At 38.7% G+C, this 21,109-nt stretch overlaps 1 protein-coding gene across 1 annotated transcript in view; it reads left to right on the top strand.

The window, feature by feature from the left end:
• Positions 1-21,109, top strand: part of IL1RAPL1 (interleukin 1 receptor accessory protein like 1) — a 143,028-nt gene that overhangs the window by 59,511 nt on the left and 62,408 nt on the right. Inside the window, exon 2 of the mRNA XM_045298668.1 lies at positions 20,480-20,612. Within this exon, the coding sequence (XP_045154603.1) occupies positions 20,480-20,612 (133 nt within the window). The remainder of the gene's footprint in view (positions 1-20,479; positions 20,613-21,109) is intronic.

Genomic DNA, 21,109 nt, shown 5'->3' on the forward strand with positions numbered 1-21,109 from the left:
AACGATGAAAAATACATCTTTCCTCTAGTTCCTAAATGCTTCCTCCCCACCCCACTATCATGATCCAAATTCTACCTTGCAAGTCTGGCTAGACCAAAGGATGTGCACTGGTACAGATAGGAACTGGAAACACAGGGATTCCAGGACAGATGAACCCTTCAGAACCCTTCAGTATGAGTGACGATACTGGGAACGTAGAGGGAAAGTAGGTTGGAAAGGGGGAATTGATTACAAGGATTTACATGTGACCTCCTCCCTGGGGGACGGACAACAGAAAAGTGGGTGAAGGGAGACGTTGGACAAGGCAAGATATAACAAAATAATAATTTATAGCTTATCAAGGGTTTATGAGGGAGGGGCTAGCTGGTAGGGAGGGGAAAAATGAGGACCTGATGCCAGGGGCTTAAATGGAGAACAAATGTTTTCAGAATGATGAGGGCAATGAATGTACAAATGTGCTTTCCATGATTGAGGTATGTGTGGATCATGATAAGAGTTGTATGAGCCCCTAATAAAACGATTTTTAAAAAAAGAAAATGCACAGATTCTAATAAAATGAAATTTTAATTCAAAAGTTGATTTTAGCCCAATCAGCTCACACAAAAAGGAACAATAGCACCAAAAAAAGAAAGACTTTCTAACTCAAAAAATGCTGTATACATTTTAGAACAGTTACTACCATTATCCCTAAATTTACACATACAAAAAAGACCAAGGTAACTATATATCTTAGAAAAGGGTGTTTCCAAGAGTTCATGCAGAAATTTCATTCTGTTTTTGTAGTTTTAATTCTGCCCTCTTTTCTTGCTCTAAAATCATTAACTATCACATTTATACTTCTTGGCAAGTGTCAGGAAGTAAAGAGCCAGCTCTAGCATCCCTTGATAAAGTTCAAATGATAGGATTTGGTGGGATTAGGGTCCTTCGAATGCCACAAGACAGATTCCATATACCTCACAGAGTAACTAAAAACAGCCAGAGCCTCTGACTTTTTGCCTCCTTGCTGAGGACCTGAAGTATAAAGTAATTGCCTAAACATTACCAAAAGGTTTCAGAAATATTACCTAACAGAGAAAAGGAGTATTACTAATAAGGATTCCCTTGTTTGTATTAAGAAATGTCACATTTGATTCTTGGTAAAGGAAGAAGAACCCAGAAGGCCCACCGAACTGGGTTCTAGACCGAGATGTCATTATGTGCACCAGGATAAGATATTTATATTACTCTAGGTCTTAATTTGCACAACAAAAAAGGATAGAGTTGAGGTGGGTAGTCTCTAAGCTACCATCGTTAGAAGATTCTCTAGTTATAAATGTTCAATGAGAACCCAAGCTTCCTGTCTTGGAGTAAGGTAACTTAAACACAAGATGAGGAGATCAAACGCTAGTTTCTCAGAGGTTATCTTGCAGTGTAAGGTCAGGGTGGAGCATTGTTTGCTGGAAGACTGGTCATGAAAGCTGGCTTGGGGCCGAGTGGCACTAATTTGTTTATCTTGTAATTCTATCTTCCCAAGAACTTGTTGAAGCCCCCTTATAATTTTCCTCTAAGCAAAGTCTCTTCTTAATATGAGATTCATTCCTGATTTCATAATTTGCTTCTCAAAAAGTGGATTTATATTTTTTTGTTTCTGTGTTATGTACATAGGCACAGTAAGAATTTATTTGGGAATCAGCAGAAGATACATGTGGTTCTTATCTACATGATTAGATGGATTAAATTAGTTAGTGTAGTGTCGTGATTTTATCTAGCCACATTGAAACTAGAGAGACATGGAAAAAGTAGATTTTAGATGTATTAAATGGGCACAAGATCAATTTGTATCAGAGATATCTGGGGGGAGAATTGTGGGGGTAAGAGGTAAAGGGGAGTCTATATCAAGGAATTCAAGATGGAAGAAAGCATTTTGAAACTGATTGTGGCTACAATTGTACAGCACTTCTTGATGTGATTGAACTGTGGAATGATATAATATCTGTATTAGCTCCCAATAAAAGGGTTTTGGAAAAGAATTACAATATCCTTTAAAAAATGAAGCATATTTTTCTCCCTGAGTAGTTCAGAAGAGAGCAGGCCCAGACTGTGGGAGGTGTTTGTGCTCCATTAAATCATTCAGGGCTTCGGGTTCATTATATCTTGATCCATCGTTTTATCTTCAGATACATGGTAGAAACCAGTTCCCTGAAACATTTGCTTTCCAGTCTTTCTTATAAGAAAGGGCAAGCTAAAAGCCATGACATGAGACTTAATCATAAAGGAAATGCCAGAAAATGAACATTACCTCATATATCTCATATGCTGATCGCAGTGGTATGGCCACACACAGCTGCAAGAGAGGTCAGGAAATGGAGTCTGCAACTTGGCAATCATGTCCCCGAGTAACATGTTGAAAGCTATAGTACTAAAAGGGAAAAGAGAAGAGTAGAACTTTGGGTTATTTAGGTACCAGCCAGAGTGTAAAGATGGCAGTTTAGCACAAAGGATATGAAGGTGCTGCGGGCATCGGGTCTGTTAAAGAACATACATAATATATTTTTATGAGTTACTGTTGATAGATCAGTACCCTTCACCATCACAAATATCCCTTTATTTCTTCTGCTTTTTATTTTCCTTTCCCTCTTGCTCCTTTGTTTTCTTACTCCTATTCTTTTCTTGTCTTTTTTTCTTCTCACCACTCCCATCCACTTCATGTTTATTGCAAACTGCTTATGTTACTGAGATCTAAATAGTTTGCTAATCTCTGACCCCAGATCAGTGTTTCCTCTGTGTAGTTTTAATGGTTGCTTTCAATATACCTGGAAGCTGAAAGTAGAATGATTTGCTTTTTAAAATGCGAGAGTTTGGAAGAATTATAAGAATCCAGGAAGGGTTTCCTTCAGTGACTGTGTAAAGAAACAGGAATTAAGGAGATATTTTGTGACGATGCAATCACAAAATTTGAGAATATCGAGGACTCAGCTAAAAAATAAAAAAAGACTGCCTTTTTAAAAAGTCCATTTTGTGAACATTGTGGAAATCAATAAAATAACAAGTAGTTCTGATGTCTTTGGCAGAAAGTAAAACATAAGGCACTTCTTCCATCTACTCTTTAACTGAAGGGCTAAGGTGGCCTTACTTCTTGCCTTTTTTGTCAGTGGTTTCTGTGGAGCCCTTCAGAACAAACCTGCTTCCTGGAAGTTGAACAGCTTCCACTGCAGGCACCATTTCCCATTATTTAATATCTATGTTCTCAACACTCAGATGCAACATCACATCTTCCCTGGAGAGAGGTTATCAGGTGGCACCAACTGTTAACAGATGTTAGATGTGTCCCACTGCTCAGCTTTGCGTCCTTGAGCTGTCCTAGATACCTGCAGCAAGCTGAAATTACTGACTTTGGCTCTTTTATCCATAGTCCTTGTAATTCTCATCAAATGTCTAAGTGGCACCATGCAATTAAGTTATAAAAGATGAACTCTGTGTGATAGTTTATGTCAATTGGACTGGATCAGGATTCTCAATGACTTGACAATTAAGGTCTAGTCATCCCTCATGAGGTGACCTAACACAATGGAATCAAGTCTATAATTCAATGTATAGTGAACAGCCAATCAGTAGTACATAGATTAGGGTGGAGTGCAATCATGTTACTCCAGCCATGGCCCTGATGCAATTGAAAGGCAGTTTCCTGAAGGGTGTCGCCTAATTCCTTATACATCAATGCTATGGGAAAGCTTGCTGGCTTGGGTTTGGAGTCTGCATCTGTTCATCAACCTCCAGTACTTGTACTAGAGTTAAAAGCCTGCCATATTTCCTGCTGGCTCCAAGAGTCATCATTGTCCTGACATCTGACCTCCCAAACTTGGATTCATTCATCTCTCCAATTACAAGTCTAACCTGTTGATCTTCGAGTCATGCATAACTGCAGCCTAGTCCGTGATCTTTCGGCCAATCTTGGGTCCCTCAGCCCACCAAGCCACATGAGTCAGGAGAAGCTTCCAGCTCAGTATATGACCCATGAAATTTGTGCTGGATAAGCTTGCTTCTTTAATTGTGCTGGTCATTTTATTAATATAAATTTTTCCATCTATCTCTATATATTACTGGTTTCATTTCTCTAGAAAAACCAACCTAATACACTTGGGAATTGGTTAGTTTTGCCATGTTGCTGGGTGAGTAGTCTCAGAAGCTGGGACAAGAAATTCTGCCACAATCTAAAAAGAGGAGACCAGTGAAACGCATGCAAGATCCCTACCTCAAATAGTGCAGACAACAGAGGCATGAGAGATTACAGCGTCAGGACCATGAGACAGAGCCAAAGAACTTCTGACCTACGGGATGAGTAAAATCCAGTGTCTTTGGACAGGAAGCCAGCTTGGAAAGTGGGGTGCCCTTTGGAAGTGTATCACCCCTAAATGTGAGCAGGGTAGATGAGAGGCTGAGGACAAGAGAGAGGCATGCTTCCTATCATGGCTAAACATAGGTTCTGTGGATTCAAGAACTGCATATTTAACATTTTATCACCTATTGACTTCCCTAACTAACCCTATACTTAGGATTATTGTCTGTGAGTTGTGTGTGGCTGTGCAATGAATTATTGACCCCACGAGATAGAGTGTTGTGAGAGGGATGACTGGTGTCAGAATAGAAAAAAGAGAGACAAAAGGTGGATTCAACCTGGATTCTGCCTCGTCAGAATCATTCTTGGGCAAATGTGGGATTGGATGCTCTTTCTCCTTTGTGTAGCCAGCAGGAGGTCAGCCGTGGCCCTCAAGACTCGTCTTCAACACCATGCTTTTCTTAATATCATGCATACAGCTGGCAGTCTTTACAAGCTACAATGTGAGGCCTTACAGAAATCTTGGAACTATGCCAATTTGCTCACCTTTTTCCTTCAAGTGCATATTTACCCCCTGTTCTGAATAGTGCTCTGTTGCTATTTTCTCTTCATCGGGTTAGTACAGGATTCCATTTCTGTATACAACCCGCAGGTTCATGAAATACACAATTTGACCTAACTTGTTGAGTGCACTATAAATGATCACTTGCATACACTTTTAAGATGCCTGGGCTTTGTAATAAGTACTAATCATAACAGTGACATCATTAACCCGCCACCCGTCTGTCAGTTTATCCTATGGTGATGATTCCCTTGTCACTATGACCCTGGAGGCTATGTCATCAGTGTTTTCAAACGCAAGCAGGATCACCCATAGACAGATTTCACTATAGCTGACAGACTAGAAAGAAAGGTCTGGTAGGCTACTTGCACAAATTAGGCATTGAAACTCTCTGGAATACAACAGAATATCGTCCAATATACTGCTGGTCAATATATCCTCTAGGTTTGGAAGCTCTACACAATGGGTACAACAATGAACTGAAACACCAACAATCACAACGCTAGCATTGGATGGGGCACCCTTCTATTTTACTTTTCTTAAAGTCTCCATGAGTCTGAGCTAAGTCATCAACAAGAATAACATTAGGAAACTATATAGCTAACAACTAGTGAGAATTCAGCCACCATGTACTCTTGGAGGTACTATGAGTGTGTATGCACTCTCTCTAAACTATTTGTGATTATTTAGATTGTATTACAATCTTTTGGTCAGCCAAGTACTTTTCTCAGTCTTCAAAGTGACAGAGATATGTCTGAAGTTAGTATCGAGTCCACCTTTATAGAGGTATCTGGCACTAGAGCTGAATTAAAGTTTGCAAATTTATGAGTTCATATCATTCTTGATCTCTTGGAAACTGAGCAGTCCTTGTTGCATTCACCAAGAATGACATACTAAACTAATGAGCTTACTTCCAAGGCTCCCTTCACTCTCTTTTGGAATCCATAGATAAATCTCTGATTTCCAAAGAAGCCCTAGTGGCGCTGTGGATTGGGCATGGGGCTGCTAAACAAAAAGTCAGTGATTCAAACCAACCAACTGCTCCTCAAGAGAAAGAAGAGGCTGTCTGCTCCCCTTAAAGATTTACAGTCTCAAAAGCCCTAACAAGGAGTTCTATTCTACCTTGTTAGGGTTGTTAGGAGTCTGAGTCAATTAGAAGGCATGAGTTTTGTAACTAGTTTGATAATGCCGTACATTCCAACACTTATTTTCTTATTTTAGGGATATGTGTGTGTGGTGGGGTCGAGTGGAGCAGCGGGTCAGGAGAGGAGAGAGAGGAGAGCTTGGTTCTTTGTCATTTCTTCATAAACCTTTCTGGAATAGGAGCCACCCAGTGTAACTATTGACAAAAGACAAATATGTTTTGTGAACCACTTTGCTTTTCTCTTAAAATGGGAAGTCTTTGGCAAAACATTTACCTTTACCATGACCATAAAGTGATTTTAATGTGCATGATAATGGTCCCTCCACTTTTCCACATCTTCATTAAGAACAAAATGCTCACTATTTTGTAATTGCAGCAAGTAAGATTTCTGGATGCTAAGGCTTTTTTAATTAGGAGAGACATTTTCTTTTAATTAAAAAAAGGGAGTTTTGTAATTTCCAATAAGTTAGAGAGTGTCCTCTAGTGGAGAGAGATTCTCTCCTCTCAGCAGTTTTGGGAATGGTCAAATGATGCCTAATTAGAAGGTTGCAGTAAATAACCAGTGTCTCTTCTGCTGATTGAAATCTGCTGGGTGAAGGGGAAATGTATTATTTTCCCTCTACGCCCCCTTCACATCATGGCCTACTTGAATGTTTGCTGTAGGACAAGCATTGTTCTCATTTTAGATAGCAAATGATTTTTTATGATCAATTTTAGAGTGCTGCCTTCGGAACCTGCTAAGATTGAGCTGACTTTGCACCTTTCTGCCAAAAAGGCAGCTGAAGCATTTAGTGCAATTTACTGTAGCTTTTACAGATATCAACTTAAGACAGCAAGAATACCATTATCTTCAGGGCTCCAGTTCTGGCAGGCTGATACGTTTGATGTATGCAGCTCCCTAGGCCAAGGTTTAAATATATTATCATTTGAAGAAAAACGGAGAAACTAAATTGAGAGGAAAATTAAATAAACAAGTCTTCCTCTTCTCTGGAAGGTGTGGAATTCTAATGCTAATTTCATGTATTTCTGTTTCAGTGCAGTCAATAGTATTAGCACTGTCACTTGGGTATCAGAGATAAGACAGGGAGGTCTTCTGTTATTTTTCCAAAATGTAAATGGCAGATGAAGGAGCCCTGGTGGTACAGTGGTGAAGCAAGTGGCTGATAACTGCAAAGTCAGAGGGTCAAACCCACCAGCTGTTCCATGGGAGAAAGATGGAAAACAAATCCATGCAGGCTGTCCTACTCGCCTCTAGGGTCACTGTGAGTCCAAGGGAACTCAGAGCCTACAGGTTTGATTTGGTCCTTTAAATGGAAGAAGATACAGAAGAGTTGTGCTGTGTGACTCTGTATCACATGCTAAGATTGCTTTGTCAGATTGCCTATTACATTCACATTAGACAACCAGACATAGAAAGGATCAATGGTTGCTTTTGATAGCAAATGAAACAGTCTGGATTTGAGCCGACTAGAGATAAAATTATATTATTGATGCTAAAATTTGAGTAAAAGAGAAATAAAGAATATTCATAAAATCCTCCAAATAGAGTTCTAGCAGGTGTGTTTGTAGAAATGATGCTTATTTTGATGGCTATAATGGTTAGGTTTTATGTCAACCTGTTTGGGGCAAGATTCTCAATAGGTTGGCAGTGGAGGCCTACCCCACTCCCACCCCATAATGTGAATGAACATAATGAAAGCAACTCCACCCTGGTATCTGCTGTGAGCAGCCAAGCTCTTGTGAGAAAATTAGGGTGCAGTGCAACCCCTTACTAGGGGTCACAGCCTTGGAGGTGTGGCCTATTTCATATATATAGACACAATTGAGAATTCCTTTTCTCTCTTCTTACTAAAAGGCTAAGGGTCAAAGGCCAGGGAGATACCTATCTGTGAGGTTGGCCAAGAGGTTGTCATGACCAAAGAACTGTATCCTAACTAGTTTCTGATCCTGAAATGTAACCTGGTACTTCCATAATAAATCCCATAATCCAGGGGCAAAACAAAAACAATATTTGTAGTAGAATTAGTGGTTAAAATAATAATAATCTACTAAATAATTTCTAGAGAAATGTATTTGTGGCCATTCCAAAGAAAGGTGGCCTGAGAACACACAGAACTTATTGAACAATATCATTAATATCACACACAAATAAACTATTTTTGAAATAATTTGAGAGTGGTTACAGCAATACATTAATAGGGAACTGTCAGAAATTCAAGTAAACTTCAGAAGAGAGCCTCAAACAAGGGATATCATATAAATCTAAACTGAAAATAGAAAATACCAAGCAAATGTTTACTTGTGTTTCATTGCCTATGCAAAGGCAGCCAGTCATGTGAATTATTAAAAAATGTATTTATAATATGGGAATATCAGAACATTTATTTGTGCATTTGAGGAAGCTTAAGAAGAAGAAGGCCTTCAAACAGAACAAGGGATAATTGTATGATTTAAAATCAGGAAAGTTGTGCATCAAGTTTTGTCATTTTGCCATGCTTTTTCAATCTGCATGCTGAGCAAATAATACAAGAAATTGGACTATATGAAGAAGATGTAGCATCCAGATTGACAAATGGTAAATTAAGAGCCTATGATATGCAGTTGAGCCAACCTTGCTTGTTGAAAGTGAGGAGAACTTGAAATGCACTTGAAGCACTTACTGATGAGGCGCAAAGACTCCAGCCTTCAGTAGGAATTCCACCTCAATATGAAGAAAACAAAAATCCTCCCAACAGGATCAATTATCAACAAGATGATAAAATATATTGAAAATTGCAAGGAGTTTATTTTACTTGGACCCATTATCAACATTCCTGGAAGTAGCGGTCAAGAAGTTGAATGGTGTATTGTATGAAGCAAAGCTGCTTCAGAAGACCTCTTTAACGTGTTAAAGAGCAAAGATGTCTCTTTGACGAATAAGGTGTGCCTGACGCGTGCCATGGCAATTTCAATCACTTCATGTGTTTGGGAAAGCTGGACAAACAAGTAAGGAAGAATGGATGCCTTTGATTTAGGGTGCTGGTGAAAAATATTGATTGTATCATGGATTGCCAGAAAAACAAACAAATCTGCCATAAAAGAAGTACAGTCAGAGAGCTCCTTAGAAGTGAGCCTTTGTTCCATGTACTCTGGGCATTTTCTCAAGAAGGAGCAATCCCTAGAGTCATAATACATCATGCTTGGTAAAGTAGAAATTAAAAGGGGATTGGGGGGGCGGGATTCTCAATAAGATGGATGAACAGGTGTAATCACAACAATGTGAACAAACAATTGTGAGGGTGACATAGACCAGGCAGCATTTTGATTGCTATGAGTGAGAAAAGACTCAAGGGCACCCAATTGCTGTTGTTGCTAGGTGCCATCGATTCAGTTCCATATCATGGCGACCCTATGTCCAACAGAAGGAAGCACTGCCAGACCCTGTTCAATCCTCACAATTGTCCTTATGTTTGAGCCCATTGTTTCAGTCACTGCATCAATCCATCTGGCTGAGTGCCTTCCTCTTTTTCACTGCCCCTCTACTCTACCAAGCACGATGCCCTTCTCCAGAGACTGATCTCTACCAACAATATGTCCTAAGTACATGAGCTGTCTGGCCATACTTGCCTGTAAGGAGAATTCTGACTGTACTTCTAATATTTGTCTCAGAAGGTAGTCCATTGAACGTTCAATATTTTTTGTCAGCACAATTCAAGTACATAGATTCTTCTTCGGTCTTCCTAATTCAGTGTTCAACTTTCGCATACATATGAGGCAATGGGAACTCCCATACCTTGGGTCAGCTGCACCTTAGTCCTCAAGATAACACCCTTGCTTTTCAACACTCTGAAGAGGTCTTCAAAGCAGACTTACCCAACGCTGTGTGTCATATAATCTTTGCCAGCTGCCCCATGAGCATTGATTGCGAATCCAATCAGGACAAAATTATTGACAGCTTCAACCTTTTCTCCATTTATCATGATGTTACCTATTGGTCAAGTTGTGAGGATTTTTCCGCAGGTTGAAATCCTTGATCTTCATCAGCAAGTGCTTCCAGCTACAGCAATAATTTCTCTTAAAATCTAGTGCTTCAGTGGCGAACAGTTGTTTCTAGCAAAATCTGGCAATACATATTTTTGAGTAAACTATCTTGAATATTAAGATATTAATACCATTTGTTGGTACTATGCCAAACATTCTTTTGCTTTGTCCCTCTTCCCTTTTAATTACAAAAAAGCTATACTGAGAAACACTTTAGATGACAACCACAATCAGGAAAAATTCATAATCATTATGTATTGTTTTTCATTTTCTTTGCATTGTATTTTATTGTCCTAAAGTTTTATGAATTATTCAAATTTGTCATTCTTGAGCTTTTTGTAATTTCTAGGCTCAAATTCAAAGAATTTCAGATTTAAGAACTATTCTATTTAGCCCAAGTGGCATATTTGTATCTTAGTAATATTTATTTAATCAATTCCAAATTAATTTTGTTGCACAATATGACATCAATTTGTATTTCCAAATACCTATTTAATCTTGATAATAAATTGGCATAAGCTAAAGCTTTTTTTTTTGATCACTGTAATCAATTCCAAAGAGTTATATCTCTACCAGAGGAATACATAGTATGTGATTTGATCATTATTTTTTTAATGCAGTTTGCTATTTTTCTGGAGCAACCACATCCTGTCTAGCCCTGCCATCACTGTACTTCTTCTTCAGCATAATTATTGACAATGTCACCTACTTAGATTTCTAAATGAATACAGAATTATTTTGTTGAGATGCATGGCTATTGGATGCTTAGTGAAGTAATATTAAATCTAAAATATAATTCTAGAATGAACTTCAAAAATATATTGTGTTTTCATATCAAAGTTCAGAATTTTGTCCATATATTTCATAAAGCATTTTTCTCTTACTTCATATGACTTTGTGGTTCACTTAGTCCCATCTAGATGTCAAAGAAAACATCCACTGGGCACTATTAAAGGCAGCAAGGGTTACTTATATTCAAATGATAATAATTTTATATCTGTTTATTTAAATAAAATTGGAAATAAGTTTTAAAACAAGAATCATTCTTTTGAAGGGGGATACTGGATGAAGGGAAGCCAAGAAAAGAATACACTGGTAAAAGGAAGGTAGCCATGGCAGTGGGGAGAGGCATCAGCTCCTATTCTGCTGGCACTAAGAACTTCACAGTGTTTCAAAGAAAATTAAGAGGGGCAGATCACTGCGATGAGTGAATGATTTGCTAAGGTCTAAATCAGGATCAACGTCCTTAGAATGTTACCTTTTGGTCAAGTTGTGAGAATTTTTGTTTTCTTAACATTCAGATTAAAGGTACAAATAGTTTGCTATAGACGACTCACCTAAAGACCAGTGGTTTGAACCCACTTTGTGTTACTGTGGAAGAGAGGCCTCATGGTCAGCCAGGAACACCTTACGGAACAGATGGAAATGTTCTATTCTGTAATGCATGGAGTTGCAATGAATTGGAATCAATTTGGTTCATTTGGGGCTATATATTCTGAGTGTTTTCTTTGCCTATTGTTGTCTTTTCTGACGATAAAGCCACAAGCATCAGGAGACCTCCATGGTAGGGAAGGGGGTTCAAGCTAGTAGCCATGAAGTCAAATCCAACTCATAGTAACCCCCTGCGTATCTGAACAAGATTGCCCCACTCCATAGGATTTCCAATGGCTATGGCCTTTCAGAAGTAGATTCTTCCAGATGGGTTTGAACCGATAACCTTTTCACTTCATCATTTGTATCAACAAGGAGACCAAATAAGGGTTAGATACCTGGAAAGTATAAAGAATGGCATAACAGAAAGAGGGAGCGGGAGAAAGAGGTTGAGCAGACTGTGTAGGGAGAGAAAAATCTAAGATTCATTTGGGAGCCCTGGTGGCGTAGTGGTTATGAATTGAATTATGATCTGCATGGTCTGCAGTTCAAAACCACCAGCAGCTCCAAAGGAGAAAGACTGGGCTTTCTTTCCCTGTAAACAGTTACCGTTAAGGCAACCCACAGCGGGTTTACTGTGAGTCAGCATCTACTCGATGACCATGAGTGTTTTGGTTTGTTTCCAGTTCATTTAAACAGAGGAGGCCATTGAGTTCATTTTTGGTTTGTTCTTTGCAGTAAACCTTTTTCTGGAACAAAAGGGTTGGAGGGGTTTCTTTAGCAACCACTTTTCCCCAGGATCATAGGGTTCCAGCAAAATTTAACTCATTAACATTCTGTTTATTGCTAGTATACACAGAGCATATTCTATTTTTTTTGTGTGATTTACTATGTAAGCCAAGTAGGAGATTGATTTTTTAGATAATATATTCCACAGCTAATCCCAGAATCCTGAGGTTTCTGTGGTTGGCGAAACATGATACAAATTAGTGTATTCTAGAGACTATAAATAAAGAAAAGAATGATTTTCAATAACATTACCTGAATGTAAAACAAAAGCGTATAAAAACACTACATATAATCCACCTAACAACATAAATGTGTCAGACTTTACCCCATTAAAGAATTTATTTTTCTCTCAAATTGCCTTCTTCAACTGCATTGCTACAGGACCCTGACTTGTTGAGATAGACCCTCCTACAATTTCCTATTAGGCCCTAATAATTAGGGAGACAGTGTCTCATTTTGAAATTTCATAGGCAAGCTTTTAATCCTTTTATAATGCATGTCCTTTAGCCCTACATTCTCTCTACTTGCTATTTGGCATAGTCTGTCACGTTTGATTGCCTCCAAGGCACTTATCCCCCTGTGGGAGCAGTTATTGCTCAACAGTACAAGTCTTGCCTTCAGTATAAGAGACTTGGCTTCCGTTCCCAGTCAATGTACTTCATACTCATGTATCTCCCAACCCCCTATGAGTGGAAGCTTGGGTGCTGCTTGTATGCTAAACAGAATTCAGCAGACTTTCCAGATTATGATAGATCAGAAAGAAAAGCCTGTTGATGTACTTTCAAAACTTGGCCGGTGATCATAACAACCTGATCCCCAACCTATCGTGGGTGTGGCACAAGACCAGGCAGCCTATCCTTATATTTTGCATGGGGTCACCATAATTGAGGTCAACTGAATAGCAGCTACCAACTTTTCTTTCTGGACCTGAAGTTCTATCTAAATATACTGAGAAGGTGGATAGGCCCTTCTGCAAACATTTCCACATTGTTGTCCCTTGTTGTCCATGGATGGTGAGTTTTGTTTTTTTGACATGCTTTTTATATTTAGGATAACTCAAATAAACCATTATGCAGGGTTGAAAAAACCTCAGTTTTAAATTTTGGAATACAAATAAGAAATTAAATTGTATGAAATATTGTAGATAGAATATATGCACAAAAGAACTTTATATTAAATAGGTACATGAAAAAATTTTGCTAGTAAGCGATCATTATATATTCACTTAAGGATGGCTCAGGACCAGCACATCTTGTACATAGGGTCACTCTATAGGTTGGAACCGACCCCATGGGCACCCAACACCTTGAGTGACCCTCCAACTTGCAAGTCCAACAAACTGACAAGATGATTACGAAATAAAATTTAGGAAAGTGCTGTGGGAGTTAGAGTAGAGTGAGAGTTGGTTAAAGGTTGGGGGCTTTCATTTTAGATAGTTCTCAGAGGAGTCCTACTTGGGAAGGTGTGATATGAGCAAAGGCATGAGGAAAGTGAAGAGGTGAATCCTGTGGAAATCTAGGGGAACAGCTTTCCTGACAGAAGGAACAACCAGTGTAAAGCCCTGTGGCAGGATGTGCCTGATGTGACCCAGGAACAGCAAGTTGGCAAAAAAAAAAGTGTTTTTTGGGGGGTGGGGGTGGGAGGTGGGCAGAGATAATAATAAAATACAGTACAGATACTAGGGATTTTAGGGTAGATATTAACTTTGTTTTTAGTATAGTTTATTTAAGTATAAGCTTCTATGATTTAATTTTAAATAATGGCTGCTTTTCTTTTTTTTAAAAATAATGGCTGCTTTTAACAACCAACCTCACAAAATTTCTGAACAGTTAATAATCAGTTAGTGCAAAGTGGTATGAGCTGAATTGGACACATCTTTGTAATACTAGAGGAAACTCTTACTTTAAGGTCCTGAAGGGTGGTATACAAGATGGACTTGCTCTGTTGACATAGGTTATAGACATATAGCCTTTAATTAATGAATCTTTGCAAATAGGGACAAGGGCAAATGCAAATTCAGAAGCTATTAAGTAAGTTGCTAATTTGAATTCACTTATTGAGTTCCTGATATATGTAGGAATCTGGAATTGGCCCTGGTCATTCCAAGGTAAAGAGAGGTGGAATTCCTGCCTTTGGGGGATGCTTAGACTAGTTGCTGGGTTCAACATACAAGCAAACCAAGTAGTGCAAGGTCTATAGTATGCTACATTGCAGATAGATTCAAAAGATTATGAGAGAGGAAAGGACAACGTGACTGAGCCCTGGTGGTGTAGTGGTTACACTTTGGACTGCGATCCATGTGGTCGGTAGTTCAAAACCACCATCAGCTTTGTGGGAGAAAGACTTAGTTTTCTATTCCTGTAACTTGTTGTAGTCTCTGAAGTTTCTGAAACTCACCGGGGTCACTATGAGTCAGCATTGGCTCAAGGGCAGTGAGTTTGGAGAGTGATTCTTTACACACAAAAAAAAGCTAGGGCAGCTTTCAGAAGAGGTACTATTTTTGCTGACATTTAATAGACAACGACCCTGTGCCATGGAGTCAATTCCAACACACACACACACACACACACACACACACAATTAACTCACTGCCATCATGTCAGTGGTGACTCAGGGATCGTATATGCAAAGTGGAACTGCCCCTGTGGATATCTGAGATGGCCAACTCTTTACAGGAGTCAACATCTTTCTCCCATGGAGCAGCCGGGGTATTACATCGCTGTCCTTGTAGATAATGGCACCAATACCGAACCCACTGTGGAACCAGGTCTCTGTTCTGACTCATAGAGACGATGGTCTCTGGGGTTTCTCAGGCTTTGTAAAGCTGTACTGCAGTAAATATCCTCATCGTTCTCCCTTGGAGCAGCAAGTGGGTTTGAATTGTTGAACTTTTTTAGGAGAACTTTTGGTAGCTTGAGGAGAATTTGAAGCAAATAATACAACATGGAAAAGCATGAGGGTATGGCATGAATCAAGTATGAGTGAATGCTAAAAACTTGCGCTGTAAGCTGGCATGTTCTATTTGATGACCTCAAGGTGCACAAAGACAGTAACAGGTCTTTTATTTTCCTAAGGAATTTCTATTTCTTTCTATTTATCACGCTTGGTCCATATTTGTTGAAAGTACAACATCTCACACTAATGTACACTGAGCCCCATGCATTTCTCTTTATTCCTGCTTTCAAACACAAGGTCATCCACACTAATCCTCCAAGGTCACATCTCTACTTGGCACTCATATGATCAACCAGAATTTCCCAAATGAAAAATATTGGCAGCTTTACTTGCCAACACAGAGGCCCCTGGATAGAGTCTCTGACTTGATCATAGATTCCCTGGTCTTCTTTCAAAATTGACTCCACGGGGCTCCTACTGTCCTTTCCTGCCTGTAGATTTATGTAAAAGAAGTGCAGTGGAGCCTTTTCGTTAGCCACACACATTGGTGTAAGTAAGAGCAGCCACTCAAAGTGCTTTTCATAGACCAAAGCTCTGTTCAAGTTCACTGTCTCTCCTGTCGCTTGAAACATCTGGCTGAAATGAGAGAGAGAGAGAGAGATACACAAAGAATAATATATATATTCTACCTTATCAGGCTTTAAAAGTCTTCCTATAATCATATTGATAAAAAGCATGACAATCTGTCATCACAGCTGTCACCTCTCTGGAAATGGCGTGACACTAATCTGAATCTTTGCAGTAGATAGTCCTTTTATGATCCCCAAGTATTACAATAGTCCCTATGTTCTTGATTCTCTGTGACCCAATCCTAGTTTTGCAGCTATAATAAGAGTGATTTATTTCAAATGCAGATGTGATTTTGTCAGCTCTGAAATTGAAGCCTTTCTCTGGTTTTCCATTTTCTTTAAAATAAAACCTTCAACCTCCAACATGGCCTCATCTGTACTCTATATATTACCCTTCTTCCCTCTGCCCTCGCGCGCGCGCACGCACACACACACACACACACACACACACACACACACTTCACTTTCAGCCATTATGAAGTCTTTAGAGTTTTAGTTTCTTTGTTTCCTCCAAAGTTTGCCTGCTTTCTCTCATTCATGCTCTTTTTCTTTCTGCCTAGAGCACTCTTCTAGTCTTTCTCCCATCCTGCTTTCTCCCTTTTATGAATTCCAGTCCTGGGCACATGGCCCACCTAGTCAGCACATGGTTAGTGTTTCCCTAGTGTGTTAATCTGGGTAGACTAAGGAAACAAATCTAGGGAGACTCATATGTGTATAAGAAAGAGCTTTATATACAAGAGCAAACAAATATTGAGAAAAAAACCTAGCCCAGTCCAGATCAAGTCCATAAGTCTGATATTAGCCCATATGCTTGTTATCAATCTATAAATACCTCTTCAGACTCACAAAACACATGCAATGACACAAAATGCAGGAAGATCACAGCCCAGTGGGTGGAAAATCTTGTGGACTTATTGGCGGTAGAAGAATCTCAGTGCTGGCGGGGTTTTCACGTGTCTCCTCCAGCACCAGGACTCTGGCTGCATCAGCTAGTTCCATCAGGCTAGTTGTCAGCAATGTCTCGCAGGGAGCGAGCCAGTGTCCTGCCTCCAGCAAACTTCTTATCTCCTTAGAGGCTCCAAATGATGTCACCAAGCTGCAACCTGATTGATAGGCTAAACTATACCCCATTCACTCTTAAGTGTCAATTTCACGATAGATTATGTAACTACCACACCTAGGTACTCCCATAGAACCAGGGCAGATACACTTATCATGAGACCTAGAGGTGAAGCCAAGACAGCAATTACAACTGAGCACCAACCAACTTCTTACTAGGTACAGAAGCTATGCTCTAGATTTGGACATCTCAAAGCCAGCAGGGCAGAGAAATAAAGAATTAAAAAGTGGACAATCAATTGCTCTGGGAACGTAGGAGGATGACAAGGGAGATCCATGTAGATATCAATAAGTGGCCCATTTGACCTCTCTACAGAATGTCAAGCTGTGGTTCAAATGGCTTGACTGGTATATATAAGCTGCCGTATTTAAGAAAGGAGCCCTAGTGGCTGCTAAATATAAGATGAGGAGTTTGGATCCATCAGCCTCTCCCATTAACGGTAGTCTCAGAAACTTTTTAGGATCACTGTGAGTTAGAATCGCCTCAATAGTATTGGATTTGGTTGTTATTGTTACTGCAGTTTTAAGGGGATTTATATTTAGTAAAACTGTAATAGAAAATTAGGCAATCTGGAGATATTTAGATATGTGTCTTTTTTTTATATGTATCTTAATAATTAAGCTCCACACAAAAACTAAGACTTGATTCTTTTAAGAGACAGATTTGGTAAATTACTCATCTATAAAAATGTTAAACTCTGTAGTATATGTCAATTCTATTGGCATGCGATGTTAATCATTAAGACATATAAAATTTTAAAGCTTACTTTTGAATTCATAACTACCTTAGCATTAAAACAAGCAGTCCTGTTGCATCAAACCTTGAGTGCTCTAATAAAAATGTGAAAGCAAAGAGTATTTCATTAAAATTGTTTTGTGCATATAAATCTAACCTGTGATCACATACTGTTGGATTAACACTTACCACAGAAATCTGCAAATTATTTGTAATCAATAAGAGTGGCATTTTTTATTTGTCTTGTAAAGTAAAATATTGTCCCAAGTAGGGGAGGATTCCATGTTCAAATATTTAGAAAACTAATAATAAAAGGACTCCCTTAGAAGCACATTTTACATCTTAAACACTGGTAGTCATTTTCTGTACTTGCTTTATCTGGTCAACAAGGAATGACTCCAAGTCGTTTTCAAATCTTGTACTAGGAAAACATGCAGATGTAAACCAAAGCCAAAGAAACGAGACGAATATAGCTTTGCTATCTTATACATATTGAAAAAGCAAGAATTTATATGCATTAACCATCTTTATTCAATGACCCTAAGTAATAAGAGCAATCATTCTTAACATGATTGAACTATTGAATTGTAGGATGTGTTAATTATATATAGCTCAATAAAACAATTTTTTAAAGACCAGAAAAGTAGGTAACAGCTGAATTGTGTTGAATCATTAATTCAATTATAAGAGATTGCAGATGTTGTTAGGTTAGAATGTAATATGTTATCGTTTGTTCTCCATTTTGACCTATTTTAAAGTGGTTTAAGTTTTTAATATTTTAATACTTTCTTTTCTATTGAGGTTTTGCTAGTCATTGATGGGGGGCGGGGGTGTTTGCTTCCTGTTTGTGTTTTGTGTGATTTTTCTGTGTATGATATCCAAGATAGGTAGACCTGTAGAGATAGTAACCGAATTGATAACACACAAGAAAATATTCCTTGCTGAAATTAATTAATTATTGTTAAGTCTTTTAGTTCAAAGCATATTTTTTCCTTGCGCTAGAATTTGGAGAACAGTGTTTATATCTGGGTTTATGTATGACTAAGGAGCCCTGGTGGTGCCATAGCTAGGCATTGGTTTACTAGCTGCAAGGTAAGCAGTTCAAACTCACCAGTTGCTTTACAAGAGAAAGATTGGCTCTCATAAAGATTTGCAGTTTCAGAAACCTCATATCAGATTGCTTTGAGTGGATTCATTGGTTGGTTGTATTTTCTAGTGTATCCATGCCTGGGTTTAGGAAGAATGCATCCAAATGTACTCTTGCTTCTCTCTGGTTTTATATTATAGAATCAATTATAAGCCAATTTTGGGCAGATTAATAGACCAACCAACCAAACAAATAAACTCACTCACAGTCGATTCTGACCCAGTGACCCTATAGGTCAGAGTAGAATTTCCTCTGTGGATTTCAGAGACTATTATTCTTTTCGAGAGTAAAAAGCCTCATCTTTCTCATTCAGAACAGCAGCTGGTAGTTTCGAACTACAGGACCTTGCAGTGAGTAGTCCAAGGGGCTGCCACTGTAACACCCGGGCTACTTTGGCACATTAGTGGTCTCTATTAATTCATGCTCAGAGCTAAGTTTCCCAGTCTTTAGGAGCCTTCTTCCTTGTGTCTTAAGGCTATAGAGTTGTCAGAGCTCTCTACAAAACAGTGGTTATGTGCCTTGGAGTCTATTTCAACTCACAGGGACTGCATAAGAGGGTAGAACTACCCCATAGGGCTTCTTAGGCTATAGTCTCTACAGGACCAGATAACCATGGCTATTCTCCCACAGAACAGCCTGTGCCTTCAGACCTCCTAACCTTTCACTTAGTAGTGGAGCACGCGTGGTAACCATAGTGGCAGTGGGCATTTCAGGCCAGTTGAAAAGTTTGCTGACACTTTGCAGACCCTTGTTTATACCCATTCCTGTGAGTTCCTTTACCCCAATCCAAATTGTAGTGTGGCTTCCTTACAAGGTCTCATCCTATTCTCTAGTTTCTGGCTCCACTTAGAGGCAGCAAGATCTTAAAGATAGAATGAGCTGGAGTATTTCGGGTCTTCAATGCTGGGCAAATATTAGGAAAACCAGGTGTTGCAAAATGGCATCAACTGTACAAACAGAAATAAACCTATGCCTTCTGAAGGCACTGAATGCACGTCCACCTCTAAATCTGGAACCTCCACCTACCTTTTAAGTAATCAACAAATCTATTTACCATTAGTGTGGTCCCTCGTGGGTAGTGTATTGGAAGAAACTAATCTCCACAGTAGTGTCATTGATTTTGCTTCTAATGAAAATCCCATGTATTTGTACACATGGGTTGTTCATTGGCTGTTAAATGTGCTTTTCTGCCCGAGTGTGTTGGTTTTATTTATTAAAGTATTATTTCTTACCAAGTACAAAAAAGGTTTCATTCTAATTTCCTTGGGATCCTGGATTTACAGTTCCTCTTATTTCTCAGCCAAATATTACCCTTTCGTGTCCCACATTCTAGCTTGAGACAAACATCTTCTACCTGCCCTACAAAAAGCATATAATTACCAACATTACAGGTCACCAGATAGACATGACTTTCTGAAGGATACATCACCTCTCTGGTATCCTTCCCTGTAGCATATAACCTCAATCGAATCAAGAGAAAGCATCAGGGGAACTTAAGTGGAAGAACACTTTAAAAAATACCATGAGTTCTCTTTGAAATTGTGTAAGTAACTCTCATTCCATTAAACAAGCCTTGCTGTCAAAGTCCACAAACTATAAATTTGACAAAGATGGGAAATACCTGAAAAAATGATTTTTTAAGAGAGATGTTTCATTAAATCAATGAAGTGATCAAAATGTTACCTGCAAGTGTGCCTAAAATAAGTGTGTACAAATCATTCCATAACTCATTTCCATCACTTGTTTCCACAGGCGACTCAGCTAATCTAACCTGCCGAGCTTTCTTTGGGTACAGCGGAGATGTCAGTCCTTTAATTTACTGGATGAAAGGAGAGAAGTTTATTGAAGATCTGGATGAAAATCGAGTTTGGGAAAGTGATATTAGGTAAAAAAAAACATGTTCAATTGTACAGTTCAGATTAATGTTGGTTCTGTTAGGTAATAGAAAGTAAGCTAAAAGATTGTATTGTTTTCCCTTAGTGTTTGTTGTTGTTGTTTTTACTATTATAACTTGAATGGTTGACTGAATATACAATGAGAAGCAAGTTATTAGCAACCTCTCACCCCCCAAAGAAAACCTGGTTTGCTACACAAAATTGTCCTAAAACATTGCAATAGTGAATGGGGAGAAGGCAAAAGCAGTGTTAAGAGACTAGACAATAGAATCACACATCATTGATGTCATTTACAAAGAATTTAAGAGGAGTATTAAAATGTTTTCACTAAGGGATGTGTTACTGTGTGTGAGATGTACCCAAATAGTGTACAATGCAGAACATGTGATATTGAGTCTTCTGTTTCTAGAAACTCTTTTAAAAATAATTAACATGGTACTAGGACTCAACCAAACACAATCTCTCCCATTTTCACTTAAATATTTTT

The sequence above is a fragment of the Echinops telfairi genome, unplaced genomic scaffold (genome assembly GCF_000313985.2).
Source record: "Echinops telfairi isolate 266 unplaced genomic scaffold, ASM31398v2 ScPeMD7_7436;HRSCAF=8474, whole genome shotgun sequence".
Classification (NCBI taxonomy): domain Eukaryota; kingdom Metazoa; phylum Chordata; class Mammalia; order Afrosoricida; family Tenrecidae; genus Echinops; species Echinops telfairi.